Source organism: Haplochromis burtoni, unplaced genomic scaffold (genome assembly GCF_018398535.1).
Source record: "Haplochromis burtoni strain Fernald_Lab_line unplaced genomic scaffold, NCSU_Asbu1 Contig_24, whole genome shotgun sequence".
In the NCBI taxonomy this organism is placed as follows: Eukaryota; Metazoa; Chordata; class Actinopteri; order Cichliformes; family Cichlidae; genus Haplochromis; species Haplochromis burtoni.
In genome coordinates this window covers 3037141-3060030 of record NW_024582385.1, presented here as the reverse complement: position 1 = coordinate 3060030, position 22890 = coordinate 3037141, and the positions used below count along the sequence as shown (strand labels likewise).

The 22890-nt window shown below is 44.8% G+C and overlaps 2 protein-coding genes across 3 annotated transcripts in view; one reads left to right on the top strand and one right to left on the bottom strand.

The window, feature by feature from the left end:
- Nucleotides 1–22890, top strand: part of LOC102312511 (sarcoplasmic/endoplasmic reticulum calcium ATPase 3) — a gene marked incomplete at its 5' end in the record, with an annotated part of 36153 nt that overhangs the window by 5675 nt on the left and 7588 nt on the right. For both annotated transcript variants that reach the window (XM_014335026.1, XM_014335027.1), the window contains 3 exon segments: nt 4450–4538; nt 5399–5501; nt 6527–6658. In XM_014335026.1, coding sequence (XP_014190512.1) covers nt 4450–4538; nt 5399–5501; nt 6527–6658 — 324 coding nt within the window.
- LOC121814183 (sarcoplasmic/endoplasmic reticulum calcium ATPase 3-like) lies at nt 11521–21537 on the bottom strand (the record flags this gene model as incomplete). The annotated part of the gene is given in 10 exon segments (XM_042218858.1): nt 11521–15369; nt 15620–15737; nt 16183–16300; nt 16758–16891; nt 17212–17297; nt 19266–19468; nt 19562–19782; nt 20498–20833; nt 21115–21333; nt 21434–21537. Coding segments are annotated over 10 exon segments (1583 nt in total), but the record flags the coding sequence as incomplete, so codon positions are not given.

Sequence of the window (22890 nt, the reverse complement as noted above, 5' to 3'; positions counted from 1 at the left end):
AACAAACACAAGGCCCTGAACCTTTCTCTAGCTTTCAGTATACGTGATAAACACTGAAAGATTTTATCCACTGTTCACAATTCACAAGTGCTCGTATGGTGCACAGCCTCACCCTTCCCTTTGTCTGTTAGCGTGTGCGTGTGTGTGTCGCTTGCTAACCGACTTTGCTGTAAGCGCAGAGTAAATACCAGCACTGCTGTTTGACTTGGCTCCTGGTTCGAGCTCTGCACACATGCACACCCTAATCTCAGTTAACACCTCTTGTCCTCACGATCTCCCATCTCACCACAATGATGACCTTCGTTAGTCGAGCAGAGCAGCATCAAAACCCTGTTTAGACGAGATATTGTTGGCCGCTTATTGGTTTCCCAAAGAGGAATTGATTGTATTGATCAAAAATTATGCTCTAATTAACCAGTTACTTTTATATATCTTGGGAAAAAAGCTTAATGGTGTCCTAAGAATAATGCAACAGGCAAATAAGAACAAAAATGAAGGGAACCCACAGATACTGGTGGATAGTCAGGTTGGACCCACGGAGGTCCACGTCGGGACAAGAAGAGCTTGGCTCTTTATGCTAGATGGAGATGCTATCGATCAATAAGATGAAATGCTGCTCTATAAATATCCCAACAGGATGACTTCCTATAGGCAGGAAATGAAAAAGCAACAGTAGCTGCTGTATAATCGGCGTCTCTGTGAATTCCTTTCGACCTCAAAATGGCTTCAGAGCCGACTCTCTGTTCTTGTCGTACGAACGCTCGCCCCTCCTTTCTCCACGAGTCGACGTGGAGCGTCTGAGTGATTAATGCGTAGCTGCAGGGAGTTCCCTCTGGCAGCAGGGACATGGAGGAGTGATCTCACCACAACCCTGAAATGCTCTCAGGCAGGCAGACGTTGGTAAATATTGACCTTCTGCTTCCACCTATACTCCCCGGCTTGCTGCTCTCAGCTCTCTGCCGTGAGATAAGGAGCATACACGTTTGCGTTGTTGCAAAGATGAATCAAGCTTCCGCTTTGCAGGGTTTTTTTTTTTTTCTTGCACCACTTGTTTCCTGGTGATAGGTCCGCTTCATATTTAGCTTCACTTTGCCCCTTCGTGGTGCTTGTATGCTGAACCAAGACTGCCTCAGTCTGTTTTTTAATGCTTTCTGTGCGTCACCATTTATACTCTGTTTGCTCAGGCGTATCCATCTGTGCTTATTCCTGTACTGGTCTGCAGCCAGTGGCCCTGATAATGCCATGTGTCTCCCTGGCCTCGGGGGTATCCCCATATCAGCAGGATTTCCAGGGATTCCCCTCTGCATCCTGACGTTATACCTCTGTTTTCCCTCCTCTCTCTCACACTCTGACCGGCACGCACTAAAAAGCCTTTCACAAATGCACATCAACAGCTGCTCACCATTCATCCCCATGCAAGCTCAGAGGAAATGAGTATGGAAAAAAACGTTTGATAGTGGTGGATCTCACTGTGCCGTGTTTCCTTGGAGACCACAGCGGATCAGATCGTGAGTGAAAACTGACCACGGATGAAAGAGCAACCTCATCTTATTCCTTCGCCTCTGCTTTGTGAAAGTTATTGTGTCGCTCTGTGCGCATTGTTGATTTATTACAGAAGAAAGGAACCAAGTCTGACGGCTGACCTTTGTGAAATAAAGAAGTGAACAGAAGGTCGGCGCTGTTTAAAGGGCATTACCTCCCAAAATGAAATGGAAAATCTTGGAATAACAAGTCCCACTTTTTAAACAACAGTGTTGTATAAACCCGGCTAAAGGTTTTAGCCGCTGTAACAGGACAGCTCTGTTATTTGTAATACAACTGTTGGCTCAGGTTACAGAGTGGCCAGATGAATAAGTCCTTCACAGTCACTGCAAAAATGCAGCAGGGCAAAGCAAAAAGGTTCCCTTTACAAACTGTAGTTGGAAGTTTGCAGCCTGCTGTCTGCAGCTTTTAAACCCAGCAACCCTCGTCCTGGTTCCCTCTGATGAGCTTTGTTGCATTTGTGATTGAAACTGTCATAAAAAAGGGTTAGGCATTCATTTTTAATGGTTAGGGTGAGGGGCTAGGGAAACCAATATGTCAATGAAGGTCCTCACTAAGATAGCTGAACGGGCGTGTGTGTGTGTGTGCGTTGCTAAAACATCACCGCTTTCTTAAACATCACTGCTAAATGAAGAAAATTTCAAGAGTGTCGACTGGATACAAGAAAATAAATTAAAAAATATATAAAAATGACAGTTTTGCTCACTGGTTCGAGCTGATCTGACTGTGAAACCGACGCTGCATGCTCCATCACATGATAAAGGTAAAGGCCACCCTGCACACAGTCACAGTCACTGAGTGGAGACAAAAAGGAAGCTTTCAATGCTGATATCTGAATCCAAAGTGACAAAGTCCAAAAGTAAACATGAGTCCAGGACAAGTCTTTCTCAGACTGGCTTTTAAAAAGGAGCTGCCCCCTGCTGGCCAGGAGTTTAAAAGAAGGTTAAAGGCAGCTTTGACCAGGGTTACTTTCAGAGCCAAAGAGCTGCATGTAAAGTCTGTGGGCCACTGAGTAAATGTACCACTCTGCTGTCATGGAGAGTTTTTACGTGAATAATAGCTTAAAAACTGCATTTTCTGCAAACAACAGCGGTCTGCTCTCAGGTGAAGTCTGCCGCTGATCAAGAGCTCCTTTGACACTAATCGGTGGGTTTAAGTCAGCGACTCGTACACGCTCGCAGTTACAGGAGAATCGAGAGGCAAGAAAAGGACTTTGTTCAGTCTCAAACTAAGTCGAGCTGGGCATGTTGTCCATGCATGTCTTATCTTTAGAAGTTTTCACAGAATATTGTTAAACGACTTGAGGTCAATGAAAGTCTGTTTGCCTAATGTCTGTCCCATTGAAATGAGGAGCGTGGACACAGTCACTGGAATATGGGCGATGGCGTATCCTGGCCCCTGTTCTCCCTTCTGTTTTTACTGATGCATTAGCATTAGCAGTACATCGTGAACTGCGCCTCCTGGGGGAAGTCTTGTCAACAAAGCAGTCAACAAGTCCTTGAAGTGCTCTGGGAATGCAGCTCTGTCTCCTACTTTCACTTGACTTCTTTTCCATCAGTTCACTACAGCGTGTTTCGTAACCGTGACCGATAAAGCCAAATGCAACTCCCGTGTTGCTTGCATGTGTAGAGAAACAAAGAAATTGGAGAAAGGAGTGCCCGTACAGTGCAGACGCCGGTATGCAGTAGGGGCTGATGTTTCTGGATCACAGCAACACTTGATAAACAGAACTCCTCGTTTGTGTTTTATCCTTAAAGACTTCCTGTTTACAGCAAGTATTTACTTTTTACTGCTTTAATATGTTCAGTACGTTTCTGCTTTGCCTTGATGGTGGCTAATTTTAGCCTAATGTACTTTGTAAATGCCATTACTAAGTTACTTCACCAGCACACTTCTCTGTTCTGGCTGCTTTCACACTATAGTCTAATATTTACAGTTATATCCCAGTCGTTAGCAGCCAGCTGCTAATCAAGTGCACTAGATTAGTTGATCAGCAGCTGTGCATCTATAAAAGAAGCTCTGGCAGTTTACCGGCATGAACCATTTAGGTGTGTGTTTGACGTCCCAGCAAATTCCCAGACCCCACAGTTCTCACTGAAAAAAGCCCAAGAGCTACAGACTCTGCAGGCCTCGGCATGTTAAAGGTTACAACAGTACAGTCAGAAAAAAGCCTGAACAAGTACGGCTTGGTTGGAAGGGTTTGGTAGCCGGCTCGCTGTAGAAGGAACACGACAGTGCGTCTGATCAAACCGCGAGGCTCCTGGAACAACGTCTGCACATATGAGACCAAAGAGTCTGAACAACCAAACGCAGCATATCAGCACAAACGGCTCAGCAACTGTGCGTGAGACAAGAAACGAATCTGCAACAGAAAAGGAAACGAGCGTTGCAATGGTCCACGTCAGGTCCGTGTATGTAATCGGTTCCCAGGTCGCCTCCAATGCATTCATCTCAATCTTCAGTATGAGTCAGGGATCACCTGAGCCACAGCCGACCAATTACAGTTCAGCTACATTTCTTGATTGTGATGCAACTGAAAGTTTCCTTAAAAAGTGGCAAAAAGCAGGAGTGTGACTGCTTTGTGCTTTCAGTGTTTTTTTGTTATTCACATTAAGTCATGTGTTCTTTATTATAGTAAGCTGTTTGACTTAGTTCACTCAGTTCTTACAGTAATCGCCGGCCGGTTTCTCTTGGTCCACAGGACCTCATCAGTGGGTGGATCCAATTAGCTACTGAAAATATGAAAGAATTTTTTTTTTTTTTACTGCTCCGAAATCGGGCCGACTCACACAAATTGAGCCGTCATTATCTTTTACAGCAGTGGACAGCTGCGAAACGAGGAGCAGCCACAGTTGTAACTGGCTAAAGGTCCCACCTCTGTTTGCTTTGGTCTTTTTCTCTCTCCAGATGTTCATCCTAGACAAGGTGGAGGACTCCAGCTGCACCCTGCACGAGTTCTCTATAACTGGTTCTACGTATGCCCCTGAGGGACAAATGTGAGTACCACCATTCTGGATTTATTACTTGTTCTGCCTGTGTGCTTTAATAACTCATTACATGGAAAATGTTTGCTGTTAAGCCTTCCAGATTTTTCATTTTTTTACCAGCAGATTCTACACTGAATGAAGCGTCTCTCTCTCCTTTCCCAGCTCCTCCTTTCTTCTTAACCAGATAAAACATAAATGCAATAAATCGATGTGCTCTGAGATTTGATGCACCCTCAGTTTGCAGCAATAGTTTGAGTAGCTTTGCTTCAGTTGGTGCAGCATAAAAACAGCGAGCAGTCCCAGTTGGTTGTGTTGCAGCACATGTGGCTTTAATTATATATGCCCCATAAGTCTCAGTTGTACTTTACTCCCATTAAGCACCTTAATGATCGACTATTGTTAATGCAAACTTGGACAAACTGAATTTTTGACCCTTTTTGACGTTGCCTGTGACACTTTTGAAATCTCAGAGATGTAAACTGTGCAGCAGTGAAGGCAGGTGGCCTCTGAGCACAAGCGTTCAGTAGACAGGGGCAGGGTGTTGCGGTTCATTGTGTATATACATGCTGTTTGTTTTGCCGTTTGCTGACTACATCGCTGTGACTCTGGATGAACCTACGGTTTCGTAACAGCAGAGTGTGGGTTACTGTGTGGGAGCTTCGCTAGCAACGGTTGCAGTCTCTACTGGGAAGAGATCCATGGTTGTCATGCAGTGAGCACACACATACTCAGATACACTCCTTACTGCCGTCCGAGCACGGTTTCTCCATCAGCTGTGGAACGTGAACCCCATTCATGGGTATTCGTGAGACTGCCGTGTGTGCAGTGAAGCAAAGTGTGATGTTTTATGTGTGTGTGTGTTCTTTCAGACTCAAAGACAACAAGCCTGTCCAGTGTGGAGACTATGATGGACTTGTGGAGTTGGCCACCGTGTGCTCGATGTGCAATGATTCTTCACTGGACTATAACGAGGTCATTAGCACACACTTTGAACACGTTTAAGCTCCAAACAGATCCATCGGTCTAACTTTCTACGTAGAATTACACGAATGATACTTTCTATAATTATTAGCCCTTAATCACACTCACTGCTTTTTTTCTTTTTGTCCAACTGAGCTAATTTTACTCTGGTATGATCTCTTTTCTCTGGTTTGAATTGCTTTTCTCACCTATTTGTCATCACCATGGTATCATGGTAACCATGCTGAGGATAGAGGCCAGGCATGCAGCACTTCTAAACTCCATCGTATCTGCTTCTGTTCTCATAAATGGCTGTTTCTCTGCTAATTTTGTACACTTTGGATAAAGAGTCTGATTGAGCCAAACCAGGAGAGAGACAGGAGAGTTGCAGAGGAGCCGATGCTGGAGGAGAGCGAGGTGTTTAATTCCCGTCTACGGCCAGTCGCACAAGCAAATGATGTGCGATGTGCCGTTACTGCTTCATCTCGACTGCCGGCTTACTGCTGGCAAGGACGAGCCACTTTGCATGCATGACTCAAACGCAATGGTGGAGGTCGTGGCGAATGACTTGCAGATATCCTTTCAGCATGTTTGTCCAGTCAGTCTTGAGCTATTTGGACTCCATGGAAACGAACATGAAGCCAAACAAGTGTCTGCTTCTAAAATAGTTACAAATATTTAACATTTAATGCTTGTAATAAACACAAGTGTACCAAATGTTGAACACTCCAACTTTTTCAGTTTCATTCAGTGCTCTTTTATTCATATCCTAACAACAGCAGTCACCATAAGGTAAAGGCCCTACAATAATACAGAGAAAACCCAACAATCATATGACCCCTTATGAGCACGTTCTTGGTGACAGTGGGAAGGAAAAACTCCCTTTAAACAGGAAGGAACCTCCAGCAGAACCAGGCTCAGGGAGGGGCGGGGCCAACTCCCGTGACCAGTCAGGGGTTAGGAGAGGGAGACGGGACAAAAACCAGTCCAAGGAAGAGCTGATCAATGTGTTTTGATGAATTTCTTCTCTCTCGCAGGCCAAAGGGGTTTATGAGAAGGTGGGCGAGGCCACAGAAACAGCTCTCACCACCTTGGTCGAGAAGATGAATGTCTTCAAGACGGATCTGTCTGGACTCACCAAGGTGGAGCGTGCCGGTGCCTGCAACTCAGTAAGTTGCCACTGCTGCATGATCCTAGCGTGCATTTAAAGTACTGCTGCGTACATGAAGCTAACACGGTGGTTTAATAGTCAGCTGTGTGAAGTCTTGCTGACTTGAGATGAAACGAGTAAAAAGAGGTGAGCTAACCAGACCTCAGCAGGTTTCTCTTCATTTCTGCTTAAAGCTGTTTAAGCTTGACTTCCTACTCAAACTGTAGACCTGATATCAAACTCACAAGCAGTGCGGCTCCTTCCTGCCTCTGTGCAGCTGTTGGCGTGCTCTTATGAACATGTCTGACACGATACAAACTTCATAGGCTTCTTACGGCTCAGTCCATATGCAGTAGGTGATCCAATTAGATTCTGGAGCAGACGTTTGCATGAATTTCCATATTGATGAGGGGACGTGGGTTTGCCAAAAACCTCACACTTTAAGTTAGTCAGTTTTAGGCTGACTCCAGATGTGCAGCATCCAACACTCGGAAAATGTAAAATCTGATTAGTTTTTAGGGACCGTTCTGTTTTATAGTAATAAAGAAGAACAAATATTACCCTCAAAGTAGTATTGACACCACTTTACTTTTTTCAAGGCAGTCAACCCAATTTTTTTTCAATTAATTATGTATTCATGTATTGGAGTGCCCAGTGTGAGTCAGACAGGTGAGCAAATCAGTGGACTGGTCTCTAACCTGTAAGACCCGAACTCTTCACAGCATTTTTAATTTATCTTTGATATTTGGGCTGATTTGACCTGATGAATCTAAAAACAAACAATTACAGGATTTTTTTTTTTTTTTTGCCCAATTTTTGTTTCTAAGAAAAATGAGAGCCACAAATGAGGGCATTTGTTTAAAATTTCAGTAGAACAGTAGCAGTATAACGTCCTCGTAAGTGGATATCAGGCCCTTGTAGAGCAAAATTGAGTATTTGGGTCTAAATGACCAAGAATGTGATGTCCACATATGTGGACGCAGGTCCTAGGAGGTTAAATGTCCAGTCAAAGATTTGTACAGACTTGTGTAATCACACTGCTGCACTGCCTATGAGGAGCCTGCTTATAAACCTGTGCCACGTCATATATATGATGAACGATGCAGGTTATGGTTAAGTGTCCCACACAAGGACCACCCATTTATTTAAAAAAAAAAAAAAAAAGCAGATAGTTGATGATCAATAAATGTTTGACTTCAGGGTGTGAGTGTTTGCTTGTGAGTCTAAAAACAGCTTTGCACAAAGCTAATCTAAACAACAGCAAACAGCAGAGCTCATTACAGGGTTTTATCTTCCTTTTACCTGTAACTCTGAAACGAGCTGCTGCGCTGTCTTGGTTAGTAGATGGATAAATGTGAACCATTACTTTACAATAGCAGGAATCTGCAGAAACTTTTAGATGAGACGATCTGAACTTTTTCACATATAGAACCAGAGAGCCGAGAAAGAGGCCAGTGTGCCGAACTCTGACAGAGAGAAGATGCTTGGCACACCCACGGATTTCAACATCGATCAGCTGTTAGAAGCTCTGTGTGTGTGTGTGTGTGTGTGTGTGTGTGTGTGTGTGTGTGTGTGTGAAGATAAATGATTAAATTATTATTATTATTTTAAAATAGTTTCAATTAAAAGCCACAAATTGTTACACCTGAGAAGCTGGAACTATTAAAACTAAACAGATATTAATTGTCAGTTCACTTGATTTTCCAATCTCTAGTTACTTGGATCAACTTTATGTTTTCAGTGCAGAATCTTAAACGATCTTTAAACTGCAGCCGGCTGTATCGTACAGTACATTGGAGGCTTCTGAGTTGTAAAGCTGCAGTAAGTGGTGCACATGTGCCACAGCCTCTGAGCTCTTCACTTCTCTGTCACAGCCGCGGTGGAAGTTCACAGCAAGTTAATTTGGTTTCTTGGCAACAGCTCCAGCCTCACAGCACAACACGGGCTGACACCATGGGATAAGGGGCACAATGTCCTCGCAGCGCAATCGCTCCTCAAATTTCAAGTCTTTCCCAGCCATTCCTGTTTTTTAGAGCCTGCTGGACTGTGAGCAGCATCTGCTTGTTTTCAAATGAGTCATGGTGCAAATCGGCCACAGCACAGCCTTGTATGTGCATAACAGGACTGACCGCATGAAACGAGTTCAAAGAAGGCATGTGGCATGACCAGATCATTATCAAAGGTCAGGGATCCCTGCTTGAGTCGGAGCTTGTTTAGCCTTAGCGACGTTATCGATTTATTTATTTTTTCTTGTCTTGCATGGTTGCATTTTAACAAATATGGTCTTTTTCACAAAGACATAATCGGTAGAAACAGCTTCACACAAAAAAGAAAAAAGTGTGTGAGTCAGTTGGACATTGAAGTAGAATAATATTTAATTTCATCCTTCTTTCTGCTGATGCTTTACAGGTTAGCCTCAGGGGTGCTGTTATTTCACCTGCACAACGGCCGGGCTTTTTCTTTCATAGACATTCATTTTATTCAGTTTTCATGCTGACATGTAGAATGAAAGCAGAGGTGTGTGTTTTCAGAGCAATAACGCTGTGGTCTCGTCTCACAGGACGTCTTAAACCACAGTTCGGACATTCTCTTCCTGCTGATATGAAATCAACAGGATCCTGGCAGGATTCACTTTAAGCAAACGCAACAATTCTCCTCAAACACCTTTTGCAGTCTTTCCATTAGTTTTCCCAACTCCTATCTTTGGCCTGTGTGTTTACTTGCCTTTCACTGGGACAGTGTCTCTGCTGAATGCTGTCTTGCATCTGTCCTGCTGGAAAAAACCACCTAATACTAATGAGATCCTCCTCTGCGGCCCTTGAGAGGAACTTCCCCCTCTGGAGACAATGTGCGTGCATGTGTGCCATTCTCACATGGGAGGTCTGAGAAAGCATATCTGGCACGTGTGTGCAGCTGATTAGGTTTCCTGGAGAAGTGGAAAGTGCTGCTAGGCTGGAGTGTGATGGAGAAACTTAATTTCATCCTGTTGGGTCTTTTTTCTCCCTTGGTGTTATAGGACACAATCAGTGCAGCTGCTGCAGAATAAAAGCTACATATAGCATCTTAACAGGCCCACTTAGTAAACAGCACAGATGCACCAGGAATGCGATGCAACATCTCCCCCTGCTGGTCCCATAGCTGTCCTTCAGTTTTATTCCACTGATTTAAATTCAATAATAATAAAATCAGTGGATTTGACTGCATTTGAAATCATGGCCACTACATCTGTATCTCTGCAGAGTTGAACTGAACAAGAGCTTTCTGTTCACGGCAAAGAGAAAGCCGCTCCTGCTGGCAGAGCTCCTTCACTGTGTGAGAATGTGAAGAGTGTGAAGCATGTAAAGGGCACACACGGTTTTATCAGAGCAGTGTTTTCAGTGTCATTGAAGCAGCATTCTGCTGTTGTCCTTATGTTCCTAAATTGTGATAAGAAATGACCTCATAGAAATACTTTTTGTTTCCTTTTTTAATTTTGTGATACGTTTAAAAGTAAACTGTAATAAATCACGACTCTTGTAAAGAGCTGCTGGTAAACTCAGAGGATTGACCGTACGGGTCCATCCAGGTCACGGTGCTCTTGACGTTCTTGAATGAAGGCAACTGGATTTGTTTTAGGTTTGTGAAGACATTTCACCCCCGTCCAAGAGACTTCTTCGTTTCTGAACACTGGCAGAGGCCCAAGTATTTAAACTCGTTGTTGACCCATCCTGTTGTAATGTGGCTGATTAAGGATTCTTCACACTGCATTTAATCATTAGTTGTTATTAATCTCTTTCACAGAGTGTCTTTTGTCCCATGTCCCTCAGCCAATGGCTGCCCCTCCCTGATCCTGCGGCAGGTCCCCCCCACAGTCACCAGGTGCTTGCTGATAGGGGGTCGTCTCGTGGTTGGGATATTCTCCGCACGTCCGAGTGGCTAATTTGTCTGAAATGCACCTGTTGGCATCAAACTATGTTGTCTTTACTATTTTGAAAATAAACATAGGCTGTGTCTCAATTCAGGGGCCGCCTTTGAAGGCTGATTACGTCACAGCGATGCGCCGAAGGCTGTCCCAATTCGAAGACAAATGCGTCCTCCTTTTCCCCAGATTTGGAGGATGGGTGGGGTGTGTCCTTCGTGGACCACCATATCCCAGAATTCATAGCACAGCAGCCAATTCCAGTTTCCAACAATGGCGGCCGCTACTTAGTTGTAATATTACTCTTTTCAATACTTTGAATAATAATTTAATTACTATAGTATTTTATAAAATATAAAAAGTACTTTCAAAAATGGCGCAGTCTAGTTGAGACGTGGCTAAAGTTTAAATATTATTCTTTCTGGGTCACAAAATAAACTTTTAACATATTTTCAGGCGAGAATGTAGCTGTGTAAACTTCAAATATCTGCTCGGTTTATCAAGACATCACATATTTCAAAAGGCTCCGATGTTTTCGGAGACGTCTGTTACCCACCAGCTCGATAGTGACGGGGTTCAAGGCTCACTGGAGCCGGCGAGAACAGCGGCCTCCCGGCACAAACATGATATTTTTCAGTGTTTGATTTGTTCCTGAGTAAATCTGATGGTCAAGAGTTTACTCTGGTGTCCTGTTACATTTTAGATAGCAAGGAGCAGACGGCTGAGTTTATTAAACTCCACTGAGACAGCGGTGAAGGTTAGACCGTCCCATCTCACAACCTCGCACTTCCGGCCTTCACGGTCCACGTGGGCCGGGTCCACCGAAGGATGCAGCCCCTGAAGTGAGACACAGCTATAGTATTCAAATCATCTGCTCATTATTGCCTCGTGCTTTTATTTACATATGGAAGACTGTCCCCTGTGTTGGGGGGGGGGGGGGGCGCACTGACAATCATCCATTTAAACAAAAAACCCACAGCCTCTGAATAAATAACAAGATAAATAATCTTTATTTCCACGTCTTTGTCATTTATAAAATTATGTGTCCACAATTAATATTAACAAGGCAACACAGAGAATCCTTTTAATTTCTCAGAGGTGGAGGTCAGGCTCTAGAGGCGCGTTCACTAGTCAGCTGTTATCATCTCAACCCGATCGCTCCTTCACTGTTAGTAAAGGAGGTTAGCCTTTTACAGACTGCGGAGGACTCGGAGTACCAAGCTGGAAGAGCTTTGCAACGTCCCAGATCTGAAAGGGGTCTCTAGAGCCTGCATCACCACCAAGCCCTTCAATGTACACTCATGAAACTTCATATCCCAGGATTCATCACTGCTTATCGCTCAGTGTAAACCAGACACTGTTCGTTCACAATTTCTTGAGTATCCTCACACCAGCTAGCTATCACTGAAATGTTCCATGTCATTGCCACTTATTAGCGTAAGCGTTAATCTCGTCTATCCTAAACACGATATCATCATATTCTTCTCCCTACAGTAAAAGACACAAAACCCCACAAGTGTAAAAACCAAATGGAAACATGAAGAAACAACCTTTCTATTCTACAAGGAAACAAATAAACCAAAACAGACAAGAAACAAAGGTCCTTAGATACCATGTGCTCCAAAGAAAAAGAAAAACAGGAAGTCTTGTAAGTCCGTCTCTTGTTGTAAGTAGGTTTTCATTGATGCAAGTTATCAAAAAAATTAAATATTATATACTGTATAGGTTATTATTACAGTAACAAGGTTCCATGCGATCGTTTTCTCAGCGTCTGTACAGAGTTGAGGATTCAGTAGTAAATAACAAGGCTACGCAGACCTATCGTGCCAGCATGTTACAGAGCCTTGGAGATCTGGGACAGGGATGTGGAATCTGCTGGTCTGGAAAGAGGTGCCACATTCACACGGTGGTGACGGGAAATCATGAAAAGCTCAACCTTAACATAAAGGCTGCTTTGTGTCAAGTATAGTCACAATCCAGCTTGTGGTCTATAGTTAAAGGACTAGTCTGCTCTTAAAACCTATTTTTTTAATATATATAGATAGATATTAAAACTGGTGAGGTGTTTTAACAAACTTTATAGTGTATTTGTTTTAATTTGCCTCGTCTACTTAAGTCAGTTTCCTACTGTGCATTCCAAGAATGACCCCAGAGAGCATGCGAAACTGGAAACATCTATACTTTGGCGAGCTATTCCCTGGAGCGAGAAAAAAACAACCCCATCACCAAGCAACAAAACGAGTGCGTAGCACAGCTGCATACGCCACAGTCAACAGCTGCAGACTGGATGGATTGTGTTGAAGGGTAAATTTTCTGCATCACACTGAAAAAAGTACTGGGTTTGAAATGCTGTCTGAAAAGGAGAAAGGGGGAAAAGATCTGCACACTGTGTTGATAACTCCCAGTTCAATTAAAAAAAAAATGAAACAAACCTCAAGTCCCGTGCTGCAAGTAAAAGCCATTTTTAATATACCAGGTCTGCTGAATATAGTAATTTTTTGGTCAGAACACAAAGAAGATGACTGTGTTGCAGAGCTCCTGCTCCAGGATGAGGTTTACCTCCACTCATTTCTACCCAGCTGCTGTTTTTAGACAGCTCCCAAAGTCTGCACGGCCAAAACGCTTCTAAGGTGAGCGGCGGCACGAGCCTCAGCTCACGTTGTTTACCGTCCTCCTTCAGATGATCACCATTACCTCTCATCACCACATGTATATGACCACATACAAGTGGTCAGAAGAGCACCTCCAGGGACTGAGGTACACGACAAGATGACCTCGAAGGGGAGCTCAGCTCAACTTCAAAGTGTTTGTTTTTTTAATGGCTGTAGTGCTTCAGTGTTTTTAACCAATCACTGCAGCTCTACCTTTAAACACACAACAGCCACAACATATCATTGCTTTAATAAGTATGAGGGACACAGTGTGCAGATTCCCATTTTTATTCCACCTATTCAAAGACTTTTTAAAAATGTGTACACGCTCTTCTCTGCAGCATGTGGAAGCAATAAGAGTCCAAAAACACAGCCGACCCCGTCCACAGAGCACCAGGGCCCCACACAAAACCCAGAATTAAGACTTAAAAGACACAATCCAAACCCTGCGGGTTCATTCAGTCAAACACATTATTATTATTAAGAATTATAAAACACCCAAATGAAATGCTATAGCACTGAGAAAGCAGGAGGAGCTGAGGGAGCAGCGCACAAAGCAGAACAAGAAAACCAAAAAACACGCCACATTCAGAGTCTTTAAGACTTCACATGATCAGTGTGAGAATCACGGTCCGGCCACGCGAGTGCAAAGTGGTAGTGATGGGTAACGAGCTCATTAAAGGTCAGCAAACACATTCATCGGGACCACATGTTTAATGTGGAGGTGCAGTGGGCTGTGTAAGGCATGGATGTGCTTAATATCTACACTGTTAATGTCCACGTGACGCTGGGACGAGCCACTTACTTCTCTAACTTACTTTAAACTACATCGTTTGTGCGATTCAGACGGGGGGGAAAAGCCTATCACATCAAATTAGACAACTTTATTCAAGTAAGGCTATAACGCACACACACCTCAGCGCTGGTTCAGGGTGTGACACAGCGGATTAAAGGCATGACGCAGGAATCCTGAAGCATCAGTTTCCCGTCCACCTTTAACCTTTACATGAAATGACTCGCAGAGATTTTCGAGTGGCAGCAAAGAAGCAGAAGGACATTATAGTGAAGCTAAAGAGGGCCAGCTGAGTGGGCTGGATCACAACTACTCTACTGATATGCTGGTTTGGTTGCTGTTTGACTTTTTAAAATTTCGTTTCTTTGCCCAGTGTGTGAGCCGACCTCAGCCCCTCGAATTTAGAGCCAAAGGAAGCAGCCAAGCAGCGTAAAGCTATTCACACCTTTAGGCGGAGCGACACCTCCGCACCCCAACCCCACCAAAGAGCCCGACAGAGTCACGACCCCGGGCCCACAGCTGCCTCCTCACACAGAGAGCGAGAAAGAGACAAAGAGAGAGCAGAGACAGGCCGAAGGAGAGGAACTGAGCATAAACGACAGAGGAGTGATGAAGGAGCAGCGCTGTGACAAACTGGCCAGAGATACAGATGTGTTGTGCTGATAAGGCCAGAGTTGGCTGGAATTCACTGCCAGTAGTGTGATGGCAGAAGCCTGGGCAGCGCCTCCTGGTAATGATGCTTCTGTGGACACGCGTGGGTACCGTGGCTCTCTCCTCACAGCGCCTCCAGGCTGTTCTCACCTTCCTCGTCCTTTCCTTGATGCTTTTGCTTTTTTGTCAGTGTGTCCATCTGATTCTTCTCCTCTCAGTCTCTCTTTCGGTCTCTGTGTTGATTTTAAAACTCCCACCCCCACCCCACCCAGTATTATCAATGTCTGTTCCCCCATCCTCCCCTCTCCCCCCAGAAGTCCACCACTATGTTTGTACTGTACAGACAACAAAAAGATGAGCAGAAACCTTTAAAAAGCAGAGCCCAGTTGTATTTTTCTTTTCTGCAGTTGTTTCTTGCTCTTGCAACTATAAAGACAGGTCTGCATCCATCTGTGTCCTCACACACACACACACACACACAACACGCACTCGCACAAAGCCATGCTTGCAGGAGCACAAGCGCTCTCGCTTTCTCACACTCATTCTCATGCAAGCCACCCCTCATTTCTAGTGGTGGTTTGTTGGACATGCAGAAGTGGGGAACGAGGGCAGGGGAGAGAAACGTTTCCTAGCTCAAAAATGGGAAGAGGGTAGCTGTGTGTCTAACTGTGTGAGTGTGTTGAGGGAGAGGTCTTAGTTCAGCTGCCATCTCCTCCGATACTTCTTCTCCTCATCACCTGCCAAAACAAAAACCCACAGGCTTAGAACACGTAACCATCGGACAGCAGGCAGGTTCGAATGGAGACGGAAGAAAGCAGCACAAAGAAAGTCAGGTACCTTTTTACAGAAGGTGAGATTAAAAGAGTTTAGGCTGATTTAGAAATGCAGAAGAGAAGGAAAAAAGAGCAGAACAAGCATCATTAGATTCGTTTATTGATTTGAAAAAAAATTGCTTATTAAATTAAAAACAGGTAGGACTTAACATACCTTCCAGATGGTTCCTGGATAAATATTTCAAAGCCTCATCCAGTAGGATGACTGGGAAGGAAATCTTCAGGACCACAATCCACTGGGACCAACGCAGAGGGGTCACCTGGAAGATGAGCTGAAGGACAAGAGAAATCAGACGATGATGTTGACAAAGCTGCAGCAGAAGCCTTTTCTAACATGCAAGCTTAATATTTTGTAACTATTTTGAAAAATGCAAAGACATCAGCCTGCAAGAAAACATAATCCAGTGGAGCCATGGAAACCTTTATTTTGTAACGCCTTCTGTCTGACTCACAGCATTTCTGTATCTGCTTTTTGCACGACGCTAGCTATGAACTTAGCTACTTATAGTTTCATTTGGCTGTTGCATTACATTACACCTACAGGGCCATCCTACTTTTTTTGCAGACGACAGACAAGTTGTGTCATCACTGGCAAAAGAATCGGACTCATAAAACACGGCTCGTGAATCTGAGCCACGATACAGTGCTGAGGATTATTAGCATGCAGTGTTTGGTTTTTTTTAAACGCTCAAAGAGCTGCGTGTCCTGTGTACTCACTGGCAGAGGCTCAACGTAGAGGATTAAGAAGTGGAGGGAGAGGGAGAGGATGATTGCTCCCAGCAACCAAATATTGACCCAGGGAGGCATCCTAAGCAGGGACTGGTTCTCAGACAAACTGTAAGGAGAAGTTTGGATAGATGAAAACATGCTAACATTTCAGGATCAGGTTGCAAAACAACAACTGATGAAAATATTCCAGCAAGCTGCATGAAAATGAACAGATGTGCCGGCGTTAGGCTGGACCATCTTTGGACTCCATCTGAAGTGGTGATCAGACCTCGTCGAGTTGGACATTTCTTTCAAAACAGAGCTAATGACCCTTCATAGCTCCGTTCAATAAAGTATAATTTCTCTTCTTAAGATGTGCGCTTAAGCACATTCTTCAGGTGGAGGACATAAAAACAAAAATCAGCTGATGTTTGCGACAGCCGTGGCCTTTCTGGCACGGATCGTTCTTCCTCAAAGGGAGCTCTGTCTCGTCGAATGACAGCGTCGCTTTCTTTGAGTAAATTTCTGACGTTTGTGACATTTAAGGCTCGTTTACTCTGACACCAGCTCTGAAGCCGACTGACCTGTTGAGCGCGTTGAACATTTCGATGGTGACCAGCACAGACAGCGCCATGGTTGTGGGGTAGCGAGATTCAAACACCTCGCAGTCTATTTCTTTGAACATGGGGTTGTCCTCAGTGCACTGCATGAAATGTCGCTGTGAAGAGAGAGACAGGCAGAGTTAGCGTGCGCTCATGCATCGTGTGTTGCGACCTGGTTTGATGGGACTCTGCTCAGATTGGGTGGGGGGCAGCTGCCAAACCCTGGCTTCATTTCAGCTCTGCATGCAATCAATCCACAGAAATCTCAATTCCCTTTCTATGCCTGTCTGCTGCTGGGATCATCAAACGTTACTGCATCAAATAGCAGCGAATGAAAAGGATGCATAGAGGTGGGGTAAACAGTATAACAGGAAACAATGCAGCTCATGTTCTCCTAGGGCAGGAGCTACGCCAGATAAACGGTTTTACAACTCACCAGCTGATAGAAAGACACTTGTGGGCCCTCCTCATCAAACAGGTACCACCATGTGGCTGCACTCACTGTTCCCAGACCCACATATCCTGCAAGACAACACAGACATACATTTATATTTATACACACAAACAAGAGCTGCCGTTTCTTGCCTGTGAGACAAAACCAGATATTGATAGACGCACAGTCACAAATTTAATATTATACAGACAAAGTGTAAGGTTACAGTTATTCAGTGTGCGAAGAATAAAATGTAATAACCTTACAAAGGAGAAGCTGTTCAGGAAAATAAACATGCTGACATGAGTGATTGATTAGAAGAAGAAAAAAAGAAAAAAAAAAGATGCTAGGCCTACTGACAGTCGCCGTTTTACTAAAACATTAAATCTTGTACAGTATTTTTTCGGACCCATAAGGCACATTAAGCGAAACAAAGCAGTCAGATAAATCAAACTTTATTCAACTCATTCTTCTTGCTTCCTCCACTTCTGTACCATTGATTCATTAATGTTGAATTCTCTGGCAGCTGCTCTATTCCCATGTTGTTGCAGTATATTAATGACTAACCTCGTATTGTGGATGGATTATCTCAGTTGTTCTCCTGACTGAAGTTTGGTCCGTTTACAGCAGGGGTGTCAAACTCAAATACACAGTGGGCCAAAATTCAAAACTGGAACAAAGTGCGGGCTAACATTAATATTTATTGAAAAAAAAATCTTCCTCCAGATATAAGAATGAATCTTTTCTTATGGACTCAAATAAGTTTTGCTGGAAAACTGAATATGGAACAAGCAAAGCTTAATACTAAACAATATATATATTAGCTGTATAATACCAGTAGGCCAGCTCTAATAGTAATTTGGTATGGCTTCGCGGGCCAAATGTAATTAGGCTGCGGGCCAAATTTGGCCCGCGGGCCAGAGTTTGACACCTATGGTTTACAGCATCCTGCCATGCGATTGCATTTGTCTCTAACCATCAGGAACCTTCACGTTAACTTTTATCGAGTGGAAAAAAGTTAGCGTTCATCCTCCAGCTTCACTGTGTTTATGTTATGCTAACATAGCTGTGTCGCTAGCGATCACAGCACATCATTATATACCAGCTAGCCCAACTTCAGTAACCCTACAAACGTCACTGCTGTTTAGTTTTCTGTCTTCATTTATGTTGGAAGTGATAGCAGAGCTGTACGTTTGAATTTTCAGAAATCTCTCAGTCAGAACATGCTATATCATGCTTAGGTGGAAGCTAGCGAGCTAACTTCCTGCTAACTTCTAACTCTGTTAAATTTAATAAATTCTGTTTTCATGGATGCCTGGATGTTAAACTTAATTGTTACACCTGGTAAAGCAGCAACGCTGATCATTTTATTAAAGATGAAAGAATTTAGACAGTTTTTAACTCTCAGTGATGCTGCAGTGTTTGTTTGACTTTGGGACCTGAAAGACGGAGTTTAGGACCCAGATTCCCTGCGAGGCTCCTGACTACAGCCGTGATGTCCAACAACCCATCAGCGGTGCGGCTTTGTAGCTTAGCAAAGTCGTACTAAAACATTTTTGACAGATTTTGAGCGCCGTGTAGCACATAAAATCGGTTCGAGGTCAGTAAGCACAACCAGAATTCATACATAAGGCACACTTGATTTTTGAGAAATTAAAGGATTTTAAGTGCGCTTATAGTGTGAAAATCACGTTATACAAAGTACCATCGATAAAGTGTTAGAAAATGCATCAAGTTGTTCTGCTATTAGATTTTAAAAAATGGGCGCAGGTGCACAGAAGCTCTTTAGACAGCCCTGTCAGCCAATCAGCAGGGCTAACACACAGACACAGTCAACCAGTCACAATTTAGAATCACCAGTTAATGTTAACTCATGCATGTCTTTGGACCGTGGAGGGAAGCTGGAGTACCCGGTACCCATGCAGCGAGAGACTAAAAGAACCCTGACTGGATTCAAACCCAAGACCTTCTTGCTGTGAGGTGACGGTGCTAACCACCGCACCACCCCACACAGTGACAACTGCACAATAATTTATTCACGTCTGAGTGAATAATACCTCCAATGGCCAGGTATCTAAAGAAGAGCCAGCCAGAGATGAGTGGCTCCTTAGGGTTGCGGGGTGGTTTATCCATGATGTCCAAATCTGGGGGGTTGAAGCCCAGGGCGGTGGCAGGCAGGCCATCAGTCACCAGGTTAACCCACAGCAGCTGGACTGGAATCAAAGCCTCAGGCAGACCCAGGATGGCTGTCAGGAAGATGCTGCAGACAGACACAGGAGAGACCCACAAACGTCAGCCGCACACGAAGACAGTCCCCGCCCGGCAGCTGCGTCTCACGGCGCTCTTGTCTCACCACACGACTTCTCCCACGTTTGAGGAGATGAGGTATCTGATGAACTGCTTCATGTTGTTGTAGATGGCTCTGCCCTCCTCCACAGCAGCTACGATGGTGGAGAAGTTGTCGTCAGACAGCACCATCTCAGACGCTGACTTTGCCACAGCTGTACCGGATCCCATGGCGATGCCGATCTCTGCCTTCTTCAAGGCCGGGGCATCGTTCACACCATCACCTGTCTGCAACCAGGAGGAAATACCTGGATTATTACGTGTCAAAGAACAGAGGGGCACTAAAGGAAACGTCAACAGTATCGTTTATTAAAAAGCGTCTCTCAATAAGACTTGCTTATCCTTAAATGGTCCTTACTTAGAGATATAAGCTGAGCATTGAAACTTGGCCCTCAGAGTCCAACACTGTGACAGTACATGTGTGTCAGAAAAGAACAAGTCCACTCTCAAATACCGAGCCCACACTCATTTTTCATGAAGGATGACTCGCTCGGGAGCCCCAAGTTTAACAAGCAACGACTCTAACTCACTGTGCAAAGGCTCATTATCTTTTCACACCATGACGGGATTAAACTAAAGCTGTGCAGAAGCGATATTTATCTGTCAAGGCAGGGCCTGAAAGCAGCTTCAGACTGACGGGCAAATGGTGATATTGTAATTTCCTTCCCGCGGATCAACTTCTCTTCTGAGACGCATGTCAGATAGGAAGCAGCCGAGCAGACCAGAGATGACAGCTCGTGATAGCGGCGTCTGAGAGAGCAGCCTCACAGAGACCTGGAACATGTCATGCCTCACTGGCTTCTCCTCACGCATCTTTGACAAGTCATTCAAACAGCGAATGGCTACAGGAAGGAGAAAGGCAGCAGTGCTGTGCACTGCCACAAAAAGAAGAAGATGCTGGAACACGCAGGTGTGTTACTTGTACGGGGTTAGTTTTCCTTACCATGGCTGTAATCTCGTCAAACGACTGCAGGTATCCAACGATCTTGGACTTGTGAGCCGGCTCCACGCGGGCAAAGCACCGTGCCCGTTTGACGGCGTCTCTCTGCACCTCCTGCGGTAGATCGTCAAACTCGCGGCCTGTATAGGCCTTTCTCGTCACGTCCTCGTCCTCTTCAAAGATGCCGATCCGTCTGCAGATGGCCACGGCCGTGCCCTTGTTGTCCCCTGTGATCATGATAACACGGATACCTGCCTCGTTGCACAGTTTCACTGAACCGATCACTTCCTTCCTGGGTGGGTCGAGCATGCCCACACAGCCAACAAATGTGAGCCCCAGCTACACGGAAAACAAACAGCATCAGGGTGGTTAGGTTACGCAGGACCACATCAGGAACAGCTTTCTACTGTTACTGCTGCCAAAAAACATCCGATCCAAATTCTTCCTAAAGAACAAAGAAACTATTGGAGCGAAGACCAAAGTGTAGAAAGTACTAACTACTACTAAGCAAACTAGTACCCAATTGTCTCATTAAACTTAACAAAGCCTATTTCAATTCAATGTGGGAACAAAAGGACTTCTAAGCTGTGATGTTTGGATAGAGAAATCTTGTGGCGAACCTCATATTCTGCAAACTTGCTGGAATTCTCCAGCTCCATGTTTTCCTTGCGTGGCGGAGTATCGTGCGTAGCCAGCGCCAGGCAGCGCAGGGTGTCCTTGCCCGTCCCCCATTCTCTGATCTTAGACATGAGCTGGTCGCGCACGGCTGGTGTCAGCGTCACTTTTCTGTTTCCCACCCGTACGTACTCGCACCGCTCTATCACACTCTCGGGCGCACCCTGAGGGGTCACAATGCAATTGGCAAAAGAAGAACATTAAAAAAATGGTTCAAATGAAATGAAATTTGTGATTATTTGAGTTCGTGTTATTCAGCCGTGCCTTGATGAACATCTTGCTCTGGGACCCGGGCTTGACAGGGGTGCAGTAGACAGACATGGACTTGCGATCACGAGAGAACTCCAGGGTGAACTCCTTCTTCATCAACTGTTTGATAACCTGACAGATGAAAAAGAGGGCAAATGCTGACATGGCAGAAGAAAATGCACGAAAAGAAGAAGAGGGTGACAAAGTGACAAAGAGCCAGAGGCTGAGCTAACTAGCTGTGTTCAGACTGGCAGCTGGTGACTGACTGAGAGGTTTGGCTGAGCTGCTGACAGATGGAGGATGACAATCAACCACCTTGGCTGGATGTCTGGCTTCTGCCGCTGGTGTTTGACAATGGACCTGTATGAGGGTGGCTGGCAAGAACAGCCGTGCAAAAATCCTCAAACTGTGATTGTAAAGACGAGCTAAAGAAGAGCAGAGTTACTCAGGAACATAAGAATCCATCTAAAACCAACCCGGCATGTCAAGTCTTGTTCTACCAGTAGGTGTCCCTCTAGAGTCAGAGTCTGTACTGATTCAGCCAGATGACTGGCACACACACACACACACACACAGACAAACAGACACACGACGCAGCACAAGCAAGACACACACACAACACACACACAGAACACACACACACACACACAGAGACACAGAACACACACACAGACACACACACAGACACAGACACACACACACACACACACACACACACACAACAGACACACAGACACACACACACAACACACACACACACACACACACACACACACACACACACACACAGACAACACACACAGACACAACACAGAACACACACACGAGACACACACACAGACACACAGACAACACACACACACACACAGAGACACACACACACAGAGACAGACACACACAGACACACACACACAGACACACACACACACACACACACACACACAGACACACACACGCACAGACACACACAGAGACAACACACACACACACAACCACGCACACACACACACACAGACACACACACCACAGACACACACACAGACAGAACACACACACAACACACACACACAGACACACACACAGACACACCACGACACACACACACAGCACACACACAGACACACAGAGCACACACACACACACAAACACAACACACACACACACACACACAGACCACAGACAACACGCACAGACACAACAACAACAAACAAGCAACAACAACACCCCACACCAAAACAAACCAAACACACCAAGACAACACACACACACCAAGACACACACACACAGACACACACACACACAGACACACACACACAAACACACACACACACACACACACACACACACACACACACAGACACAGACACACACACACACACACACACAGAGACAGAACACGCACAGACACACACACACACAGACACACACACACACACACACACACACACACACACACACACACACACACAGAA